Consider the following 12,267-nt stretch of genomic DNA (forward strand, 5'->3'; position numbering starts at 1 on the left):
CGTTCCCGCCAGGCTGGAAGCTTTGAGGTGGCAAAGAGAAGCATCTTCTCTTGGAGGAGAGATGCTTCTCCTTCTGTACCATGTGCTTGTGTGGGCGGAGCTGGTTTCTTCCTCCTTTGCTGGACTGTGAACAGTCGGGCGTGGGGACGACAGGTTCCTCATGTTTGCATTTCTTTGGTACATAGTAGAAACTCAGGAAGTGTTGGCTGAATGAAGAATAGAAGGGATGGTGGATCAAGTCTCCCAGTTTGAAGATTCTTCAGATGCCCAGCCTCCTCACTGCAGCAGAAAACTGTAATTGCTTTTTGAAAAATCAACCTGTGGTCTAGATTGTGAATCTAAATGGCATTCCTCTGTTCCTGCTGGTCACCACATTCCTCTCACAGTGTACAGAGTGGAGTAAAGAAGTGAGTTAGCAATGGACCTGAAAGTTTCAACTTGTTTCCAGGAGTGGGTTCCCTTGCTATAGGAAAACTAACTTTATAATTGTGGCTTGGCATTGATGGAAACTTTAAAACAAACATTCCATGCTCCCCTCCAGTACTGTCACTTTGGTTAGAGACGGAGGGAAGCACTAGACATCTTCAGAGTCCTTGCAATATACTGTTTTAGGAAGTAAAATTTGCAATCTACCCTTTGGAGAGAGACTCAGTGGGGATAGGATGGAAGGTGAGGAAGAAGGAAGTGTACAGGAATTGGAGAAGTGGAGAACTCTGACACTTCTCTTATTAAAGGTCAGTGAGGAAGAAGTCATTAAGAATAAATTTCAATCTTGTGGACCTTGCAGAGTATATGCAACTAGAGAGCAGGGATGGGACATGCTGTCTGCCTTTGGGCTGCATCCTGCCAACTGCTCTTCACAGCTGTGAAGTGGGACAGATACTGTGTAGCCTCTCTACACAAATGCAGACCAGTTTCTACATACTGATTGTCCTTTTCCTCAGCTGTAGACTAATTTACTTGTCAGTGATCCTTTTTGTTTTTTATTTATTTATTGCTTTTTAGAAAGAGAATGAAAGAGAAGGAGAGAGAGAAAGAGGGGGTAGAAGCAGGAAGCATCAACTCATAGTAGTTACTTCCTGTATGTGCCTTGACCAGGCAAGCCTGGGGTTTTGAACCCATGACCTCAGCATTCCAGGTCAACACTTGATCCATTTTACCACCACAGGTCAAGCAATCCTTACTTTTTCTTTGCAGTGCAAAGTGCCACAACTCTAAGAGGTGAAAATTTGTATTTGAAGAAATCGGGAAGTTCATCATAAAATCTTCCTCTTCTAACCCTTCTTATGTTGGTCATCAAACACATTGGAATGTAAAATCTCTGTAACCAGTGTTTGGCATTTTCCTAGTGTAGGGTTAACATCAATGTACATTTCAAAGCTTGAAGTTGATGAGCAGAAATACAAATTCACTATCATAAGCTGGTCAATGTTTTGGTCTTCTGGAAAACGTTAATTCTGTGGTTTCACAGGACATATTCTTTTCCCTAGACATCACCTTTTGCATATTCTAAGTGCAAGGTACATATGGTATGATGCCATTGACTAATACCTTTCTCCACCTCAGCGAATGCGCAGGCACACACAATAGGGCTATATATATGAGTTTTTATAGAGGTTGTCCTTGAAGGGTAGGTTTGGGGGTTTTCTTATTTTTGCTTTTAAGTATTTTCAGTTTCCTGTAATAAGAAATTTAAAATTATTTGAAAACAACAAGATGGGAGTTGTGGCCTAGAATTGTTCCTCATCAGACCATTTCATTGTGGTTAGTGCAGTCAGGGATGCAGATTTGACTGTGGTACTTCCTCGCTTTGAGCGATTCCCTTTAAAGGCTCTTCAGTGTCACTATTCATCCTTATCATCCTGTGTCAGTCAGTCATCTTTCAGTTCCACACGACAGCAACCTCACTGAAAACAGCATAAGCAAAAATGAGGACTTTGCTCACTCATGTAACTGAGCAGTCCAGTGTCGGCTTTAGGCAGGGCTGGGAATCCAAAGGTGGCGTCAGTACCTTGTCTTTCCTGGTTCTGCTCAGGTTGGTTTTCTTTCTAGACAGGCTCTGCCCATGTGGAGGCAACATAGCTATCAACATCTCCAGGCTAGGCCCTGGCCGGTTGGCTCAGCGGTAGAGCGTCGGCCTAGCGTGCGGAGGACCCGCGTTCGATTCCCGGCCAGGGCACACAGGAGAAGCGCCCATTTGCTTCTCCACCCCTCCGCCGCACTTTCCTCTCTGTCTCTCTCTTCCCCTCCCGCAGCCAAGGCTCCATTGGAGCAGAGATGGCCCGGGCGCTGGGCATGGCTCTGTGGCCTCTGCCTCAGGCGCTAGAGTGGCTCTGGTCGCAATATGGCGATGCCCAGGATGGGCAGAGCATCGCCCCCTGGGGGGCAGAGCACCGCCCCTGGTGGGCGGGCCGGGTGGATCCCGGTCGGGCGCATGCGGGAGTCTGTCTGACTGTCTCTCCCTGTTTCCAGCTTCAGAAAAATGAAAAACAACAAAAAAAAAACATCTCCAGGCCCACATGGTCCTTAAAACTCAAGATCCTGAGGAAGTGAAAGGACTTGGATCAGTGTAGGCTGGTCGCTCTCCCTTGGGGCCAGTCACCCTAGAATGGAGTGAGGACATCTACAGAAGGGAAGGGATGCTCACCCCCCAGGGTAGAAATCTAGAGGCCAATCATGTCCTGCCACTGGGATCCCTCTCCAGACCCATCTCTCTCTCCCTCCAATCTCCCTCCCTGTCTTATTTATTTTTGTGGTTCTGCAAAGACCTTTTCTGAATGGTTCCTTCCAGAGCAGGGCACTGCTCTCAGCTCCATCACCTCAATGGAATCAAGTGGGCCAGACAGATTGCCCACGGTCAGCGTGACTGGGGAGTGGGCTCTAGCAGGTTCACTTCTCCAGCTATTTGAAATATTGGAGGATCTGATTAGCTAGGTTAGGGTTTCTTAACCTGGAGTTAACAGACCTCTAAGAAACTTAGAGAATTCAGGGGATATGTGAATGTGGGTGGGAAAAAGTTAATTTTCATTATAATTAAAATTTAGTTTGCAATTGCCTTTGATTATAAATTCAGGCAACCACCCGGAGTTTATTAGGCAGTAATTATGGATTTGTCAATAATTCTATAATAATAATTCTAACAGGTATTTTCATATTTTGTATCCTAGTTGTTGCAGAGATCTTAATATATTGTTTATGCTACTTCAATGTCATCACAGTTGTTAAAACTCCCTGCTAGATCTGGTTATTAAATGAATTTATCAAATGAACTATCACTTTTCAGAATTTTGGTAACTTATACTTTAATATCTTTTCTTTGTAATCCCATCCACTTTATTTCCTGTACATACTTAAAAACACTGTTCTAATAAAGGGTCCTTGGCACATAACAGTTGATGTGTTCTGGTACCAAAGTGTGATGGTCTGAAGAGAAACTTAAGACTACCTGCCCTCTCTAATACCACGCTAAGAATAGAGATTACAGGCCTTTTGGACAATCCTTTCTCTTTTTTTTTTTGTATTTTTCCAAAGTGAGAAGTAGGAAAGGGGAAGGGCAGGGGGGGCGGCAGACAGACTCTCGCATGCACCTGACTGGGATCCACCCGGCATGCCTACCAGGGGGCGATGCTCAGCCCATCTGGGGTGTTGCTCTGTTGCAACCAGAGCCATTCTAGCCCCTGAGGCAGAGGCCACAGAGCCATCCTCAGCGCCCCGGCCAACTTTGCTCCAATGGAGCCTTGGCTGCGGGAGGGGAAGAGACAGAGAGGAAGGAGAGGGGGAGGGGTGGAGAAGCAGATGGGCGCTTCTCCTGTGTGCCCTGGCCAGGAATTGAACCCGGGATTTCCACATGCTGGGCCAACGCTCTACTGCAAAGCCAACTGGCCAGGGCTTTGGACAATCTTTAAAGTATAAACCTAAGAAAAGAGGTCCTCTCTGACTGAATTTTATCTGGCTGGAAAAGCCATTTGATTTAAATTCAAAAGGTCTCTGGGCTAGGCTGAAAAAGTAGACCTCAGAAATTCACAAATGCCACAGACATTGCCTTACGAGCTTCCCAAAGATGATGAATTAATTTCTTTGTGCAGTTACCTGCAGAGATATGCACTAGAGCAGGATTTGGGCTATAGAAACTCTTAGGACATGCTCTGTAAGGTTGTGAGAGCCTTTCTAACAAGTTTTGGTGATAAGGCCTGTCAAGGAGGTAAACTCCTCATTGGAATCCCTGTTCTCTTTGATTTACTTGTCTTGGTTCCAACAGGAAACAGGTGGTTCTGAAACTGAGATACTCTGAGGAGACACTATACAAAGATCTGGGACAGGCAAGCCACAGGAGGAAGCACAGTGGTTCCAGCAACTGCACACTAGTAACAGCAGAGCTGGCCTCGTCCCCTGGCCAGAAGGGAAGAGAACAGGGAGTGGCAACTTGAAGGAAAGTAGGAAGTTTGGAAGTGGTGACCCTGGACTGCTGATGCAGGCACACTGGGGGAGAGGCAAAAGAAGACACCCTGACCATCCTCAGATCTCTGGCCAGAACATTGCTTGGCCAAACTCATCCGGAAGCCAGGAGGCAAAGGAGCCCGCGGCTGCAGCCCATTTATCAGCCTCACGGGGCAGAACACAGAGTGGAGCTGGAGAGCTGGAGATACCCAGCACACTGGGAAAATCCTTACCATAGCACTCATCACACTGTTTACTGGTCCCAGAGGGCCAAACTGTACTTTTTATTCATGGCTATGCCTAGTAAAATTCTGGCACATGGTAAGTGCTCCGTATTACTGAATGAATGAACAAAGCACTGAAATATTGCTGAAACAAAAAGTAAAAGCAAATTATCTACTACACATAATTAGGAACTGAGTATTTACTTTCAGAGAGTGGGTATTTAAAATGTTACAGAAATACTTCTTAGGTATGTCACAGCTTCATAGTATAGTTAAGTATAGTCAATCCTCATTATTCATGGAGTCCATATTTGCAAATTTGCCCACTTTCAAAAGTTTTATGTGCTTTCATGGTCATGTGTAGAGAGGTGAGAAATTTGAACTGCTCTATGTTCCCAAATTGAGATTGACAAGGCGACACACAGCTTTGTTTGTTTTCATCTTGTTAACAAGTGTCTTTTGCTCTATTTAGAGCATTTTTTAAATTTTTGTATTTTTTTTTATGATTTTGCTGTTTAAAATAGTCCGTAAATTTAGTGAAGTGCTGTCTAGTATTTCTAAGTGAAAGAAGGCTGTGATATACCTTATGCAGAAAATATGAATTAGATAAGCTTTGCTCAGGCATGAAGTTAATAGTGCTTCATGTTAGTAAATCAACAAAACAGAAAGGCACCTCAAATAAGTTTATGTATGGTTGGTTGATGACAGTGTGGCCAGAGGCTTACAGAACAATAGCCTGGGGAAAGATTTGTTACTTGCATTTTGGTGGTGACTTTATAGAACCTAACTACTACGAGTAATGATAATCAATTGTACTTGTTGGATTCTAGTTCCTAATATAGATTCAAAGAAAGAAAATTCAATTTACAAAAGATAGAAGATGCTTTTTCTAATCAGCAGCTAATTGGTACAAAACCAGAAATGGGAATAAAACATTAAAACCCATCTGTGCATAATTTCAATGTGATATATGAAAATTTATTATTTTCTGAATAGTATTTGATTAAACCAATATCAATTAAAATTGTCTAGAAGGCCACATAGTATGAAAACTAAAGAAATCAATGAAGGGGAAAGAAAAATAATCTATTTAATACATTGACTTTAAGAACAGTCACAGTGCATTACTCTTGTTATTTGGACTCAGTTGGTGAATTCAATCCTGCTTGCTTAGGCCTCTTTATACTCACCCCACAATAAATCTTACATGATCCAAAAGCTTCATGCTTCTACTTTAAGTAGCATGGCAAACGTGAAGTTTTTGTTTTTTGACAAGAGACAGAGAGTCAGAGAGAGGGACAGATAGGGACAGACAGACAGGAAGGGAGATGAGAAGCATCAATTCTTTGTTGCAACACCTTAGTTGTTCATTGATTGCTTTCTCACATGTGCCTTCATTGGGGGGCTACACCAGAGCGAGTGACCCCTTGCTCAAACCAGCAACCTTGGGGTCAAGCCAGTGATCTTGGGCTTCAAGCCAGCAACCTTTGGGCTCAAGCCAGCCACTATGGGGTCATATCTATGATCCCACGCTCAAGGCAGTGACCCCGCGCTCAAGCTGGTGAGCCTGTGCTCAAGCCACCAACCTCAGGGTTTTGAACCTGGGTCCTCCGCATCCCAGTCCGACGCTCTATCCACTGTGCCAAGTCTAGTCAGGCCTGAAGTTGTTTTTTTTAATTACCATTTCATTGACTAATGTAAACAGTTCTCTATGCCCTGATATAAGATTTACTATTAGACAACAAAGACAGCCATCTACCCTGAGGAACTTATAACAGTGGCAGCCTTTTGATTTTTATATTTAAAGTGCACCACCTTGAATAGTAAAAGACACACAGCTGTAATTTCTCACTCATTTTTTAACCATAATAAGAATGACATTTTCCCCTGGGCACTACCAGATACTTATATAAAAATTCACACTAACATTTTGAAAGAATGCACAAACATCAATAAGAAGCTACCTTTCCTGCCATGCACCAAATGTTGTTGAGACACAATATTTACATTATAAAGAGGTTAAGGATAAATATTGAGTGCCTGGGTATTATCATAGTAAAGCTTAATTTCTATTTCTAAAAAACACTTTGGTACCATACTATACCCAAAAATAGGTATTAATGCTACCATTTAGGAAGCTCAGAAAGCTGTAATTATACCTTCCTTATTGTGGAAATAATGCAGAAGGGCTCTGAAAATGTGAAGGGAAAACACCCACACATGTAAATCAATAAATATTTGCTAGAATAAGACTATTAAAATGACTAACTGCAGCCTTGATAGAGCTGCATTAACATCAAATAGCCACATTTCTATCCACTTACAAGAAAAACTATAAAGCTATATGTAATAAAATGTATCAGTACACAGAAAGTGTACTTTTGCACAATTAGAAAAATTTAACATCTTTACTCAAACTTAGATGGGAAACAGCCTAAAAAATAAAGACCCACACACACCACCTATTTCAACTACAAAGCAAAATGCTTTCACTGTGACTGAAGGAAAATAATTTAATATTATCAGCTTATAACAGTATAACTCCAAGGAATGATTATGCTCATAAACAAAAGCAAGATTTTTCATTTGTAGCTAAGATATGCAAGACAAAAAAATTAAGCTGCAAAACTAGTTTAAAGCAATTAAGAGTCCAATCATTCTCTTATATTTTCTTTTATGTTCTTTATTTTAAATTGATATTTTAGAACAGTAAATTATCTTTCAAAGCAGTGCCTCCTGGTCTGATAATACAGTACCCCACTTCCGAATGTAGAGATTTAAGATAAATCAAAATGAACATTAAGGTGTACAAAGAGCTACTTTAAGTCTGTTCTTATTTAATAAGGATCATTTTAACTCATTCGAATACATGGAATGTTGGCACAAAACTTGAAGCTGCTGTAGAAAGATCACAGGTGTTCTGTGGGTTATTGAAACTTCTGTTTCTCTAAAAACATACCCTTAAATGGTCTTAATTTTACAAATTTAAGTGTTAAGAAAATGTCTAAATAATAAGTAACAATTAAAATAAAATGTTTATTTGTAAATTATATACAGAATACATTTTATTTTATGACAAGGAAACAAGAAGAGTGGCCCCTTCCAGCCAACGCTGCTCGCTTCGTTGGAGATGACCATCTTTCTCTGATCAGATGTACAAACCAGTTTGGATTTCCTAAGCTGGAAAAGGAGAATTGTAGCTAAACTAAAAGTGCTGTTGCAGTATTACTAGTTGGCTTTTGAACCCTGTTAATTCAGAATCTTAGAAATTTCCTGGTATAATTTTAAAATCAAAGATAACTATCAAAAACAATGAGTTTAAGCATTTCATCTCAAAGAAACTAAAATGGCTATATAACTATACATAATCTGAAATGTTGGTGTTTCTTTTTTATCCCTTTTAATTATTTTGATTAGTGTAACAGTAAAAAGCCATACAACTATCAAAAATGCCATTAATCTAAATGTCCTTGTGGAAAGTGCATCTTTGACAACTATCAAAATAAATGAGACCCTATTTACTGTAAAATTATCAAATAGATAAAATTTATAAATGGCTTTTCACTGTACCAATAATAGTATTTTATGAAATGAAGAACTGAATAGTCCTTGGATGTCAAATACATTTCAGTACATGGACTTCAAGAACGCTACAAGTGTCATGTGTACATTATGACGATCAGCCAACATAGAAAATCCAACCTCCTGTACTCTTTAGTCCCAAATTTAGGCAGATTATGAGTTTTCATGTGAAGATTTAGTTGTTTCTCCATCATTGTCATCTTCTTCCTCCTCATCACAATCCCCATCTGTTTGTTGTTCCAGTTCCTCTTTTGTGATCATTTCAAAATCATTCCCATTGCCACTACTGTGTTGTGATCGGTCATCTTCCCTCCTGTCACTGTCTGTGTCTGAATGCCGTTCTCCACCTGAGCCCTCTGTTCCATGATTTCCTGGTCCTCCTTTTCCCTCCTCATCTTCCTTTTTCTCACTGTCTGATTTTTCTTCACTGTCGGACTTCTGCTGCTTTTTGGCTTCAGATTTCTCATCTTTCTTTAACTCTACTTTTGGTCCTTTATACTCATGTGTGTACAGAGGCCTGAAGGAGTCGATGAAGCCCACATCAGCAGTCAGATTCGGCAAGAACCAAAAGTGGTGCCTTCCTCCAGTTACGAGCCAGATGATGAGAAACAGAATGCAACGAGCTGTGGGAGAAAAATTTCTCTAGTTGAATAATTCAAGAATTGACTCTGACAGCAGGGAATATTTGTTAATAAAATCCCAGGAAATCATTCAGTGTTTTTTTTTAAATTTTTTTACAGGGACAGAGAGAGAGTCAGACAGAGGGATAGATAGGGACAGACAGGAACGGAGAGAGATGAGAAGCATCAATCATCAGTTTTTCGTTGCGACACCATAGTTGTTCATTGATTGCTTTCTCATATGTGCCATGACCGCGAGCCTTCAGCAGACTGAGTAACCCCTCGCTCGAGCCAGTGACCTTGGGTCCATGCTAGTGAGCTTTTTGCTTAAGCTGGCAACCCCAGGGTCTTGAACCTGGGTCCTTCCGCATCCCAGCCCGATGCTCTATCCACTGCGCCACCGCCTGGTCAGGCCAGTCAGTGTTTTTATTTGTCTATTATATGCACCTTCAATTAAATTAAACAATTAAATCCTGATTACTTTAGCAGCTATCTCAGTATTCTAGGCATGGAGCGTTTTGCTTAGAGGCATAAGGCTAAAATACCACTCAAAAAATTACTCTTATATTTTCCCAGCTGGGTGCTGTTTCATAGGTATACTCCTAAATGATTTATGCACTTTGCTATGCTATAGTTAAATAAGAATAGCCATCAGTTGGATGTTTAAGTATGCACAAGATCATCATATAAAAAGGAAATAAATGTAAGAAATAGAGGTATATTAAAAAGCCTCTAAAAAGAAAAAAAAAACAGGCAGGGCTGCAAGATGACTTTCCTAGACCCTAAGCACTTTAGCCCTTGTAAGGCAATTCCTCCATAAAAATAAACATTAAAAATTATACTTTTGTCCCTGGCCGGACAGCTGGGTTAGATATGTTGTCCCTAAGCACAGAGGTTCAGGTTAGATCCCCAGTCAGGGCACATATACAGTGTGTCCGTAAAGTCATGGTGCACTTTTGACTGGTCACAGGAAAGCAACAAAAGAAGGTAGAAATGTGAAATCTGCACCAAATAAAAGGAAAACCCTCCCAGTTTCTGTAGGATGATAAGGCAGCATGTGCGCATGCACAGATGATGACATAACACCGTGTATACAGCGGAGCAGCCCACGGCCGTGCCAGTCGAGATGTGGACGGTACAGAGGAAAGTTCAGTGTGTTCTGTGGCTCACTAAATTCGAATCCATGAACCAAAGTGCAACGTAAATGTCGGCGCGTTTATAACGAAGTGCCACCACATAGGAATAACATTACTTGGTGGGATAAGCAGTTGAAGGAAACCGGCAGTTTGGTGGAGAAACCCCGTTCTGGTAGGCCATCAGTCAGTGACGAGTCTGTAGAGGCTATACGGGATAGCTACCTGAGGAGTCCTAAAAAATCTGTGCGTGAGCCCACATCAAACTGCACTGAATAGGTATGAAACTGGGAGAACTTTCCTTTTATTTGGTGCAGATTTCACATTTCTATAGTCTTTTGTTGCTTTTCTGTGACAGGTCAAAAGTGCACCATGACTTTACGGACATACTGTAGGAATTGATCAATGTTCCTGTCTCCCCCGTCTCTCTCTCTCCCTTCCTCTATCTCAAAATTTGATAAAAAATATTTTTTTAAATTATCCTTTTGGCTCTGGCCAGGTGGCTCAGTGGATAGTGTCATCCCAGGGTGCCAAGGTTAAGGGTTTGATCCCCGAACAGGGCACTTATAAAAGCGACCAGTGAGTGCACAACTAAGTGGAATGAGTTGATGCTTCTCTCTCTTTCAAAAATCAATGAAAAAAAAATATTTTTAATTATATTTTTATCACCATATTGGTGATAAAATATAATCCCGGATAGATTCATTATTACATACATATATACAAATTATTCTAATTTTATTTTATTTTTTTATTTTAATTTTTTTTTTTTTACAGAGAGACAAGAACATCAAGCTGTTCCTTTATGTGCCCTCACTGGGATTGAACCAGCAACCTCTGTGCTTTGGGATGATGCTCCAACCAACCAAGCTATCTGGTCAGGGCTTTTTATTTATCAAATGATTTTTAGAGATACAGAGAGAGGAAGAGAGAGAAAAGGGAGAGGGAAGGGAAGCATTCATTTGTTGTTCCCCTCAGTTGTACATTCATTGGTTGCTTCCCATCTGTGCCCTGACCAGGGATGGAACCTGTGACCTTGTCTTGTTTTAGGATACTGATTTTAAGAGAAATGAAAATAAAAACATTTCTGTGGGTCCAAGACCATTTGCCTATTCTGCCTAAAGGATATGTCTTCTAAGTAAAAACAATTAGAGAACATTTTCCTAGAAGTTACCATTTTTTAACATTAATTAATATCTGCTTTCTAAAGGACCAACCCTCTCCCAATATTAGGAAACAATATAATGCTAATGAAAGCCAGATCACTTAAACAAATAGTGTTGTGGTTACTTTTAGAGCAATATATGACAAACCTGTGGTCAGTTAATGAAAGAATTTGAGAAATTTTGTTTATCATAAAAAGTTACCACAAACACAAAACCCAATATTTTATAGTTTTCTCTTAACTTACCAATTACATAGAGCTTAGTGATTTTCCTATTTAAAAAAAAAGTCATAATGAGTATGTAAATGTAATATAGTCAATTATAACAGGTTTTTGGTTTTCTTTATAGACAATTATATCACTGTTTTCATGTAAGGCCTAAAAAAGCTCATGTATGCTTCTTTCATTTTGCTTTGCATAAATAGAAGAAAACAGTTTTAGCTGTTTTTATTTTTATAAGGTGTTAATTTCTATTTTCACAATAGAACATAAATATTCCAAAAACCTGCACATATTAGTATCCTGTGGTACAAACAGAAGAGACAAAAATTATGATGCTACAATATGCTTTGTAGGGTTGTAAGACAGATGGTTCACAATATAAAATCTTGCTTCAAATCTAAGAAAAAGTGATATAGAACTGGCACAAATAAAATCTAAATTCTTACCATATCTAAACTGGGCATAGCAGAATCCTCGCGTTTTACAGTCTTTCTCAATGTGACATTAGATTACCAGGGGCAAAAGGGGAGAACTCATGTGAAAACCACAACATATATTGTCATACTGTTGCTACACTAAAAGTGACACATTGCCTGACAGGCGGTGGCGCAGTGGATAGAGGCATCAGACTGGGACGCGGAGGACCCAGGTTCGAAACCCTAAGGTTGCCGTCTTGAGCATGGGCTCACCAGTTTAAGTGTGGGATCATAGACATGACCCCATGGTCCCTGGCTTGAGCCCAAAGGTTGCTGGCTTGAAGCTGAAGGTCTCTGGCTTGAGCAAGGGGTCACTCGCTCTGCTGTAGCAACCCCCCCCCATCAAGGCACATATGAGAAAAAAATTAACAGCTAAGGAGACAAAAGAGCCGCATCGAAGGATTGATG

General features: G+C 40.5%; 1 protein-coding gene across 1 annotated transcript in view; it reads right to left on the reverse strand.

Annotated features, from left to right (window-relative positions):
* Window positions 1–7,318: 7,318 nt before the first annotated feature.
* SEC62 (SEC62 homolog, preprotein translocation factor) overlaps window positions 7,319–12,267 on the reverse strand; it is a 32,340-nt gene continuing 27,391 nt past the window's right edge. The window contains exon 8 of the mRNA XM_066241893.1: window positions 7,319–8,866. Coding sequence (XP_066097990.1) covers window positions 8,397–8,866 — 470 coding nt within the window. The 3' untranslated portion in view covers window positions 7,319–8,396. The remainder of the gene's footprint in view (window positions 8,867–12,267) is intronic.

This window comes from Saccopteryx bilineata, chromosome 8, assembly GCF_036850765.1.
Source record: "Saccopteryx bilineata isolate mSacBil1 chromosome 8, mSacBil1_pri_phased_curated, whole genome shotgun sequence".
In the NCBI taxonomy this organism is placed as follows: domain Eukaryota; kingdom Metazoa; phylum Chordata; class Mammalia; order Chiroptera; family Emballonuridae; genus Saccopteryx; species Saccopteryx bilineata.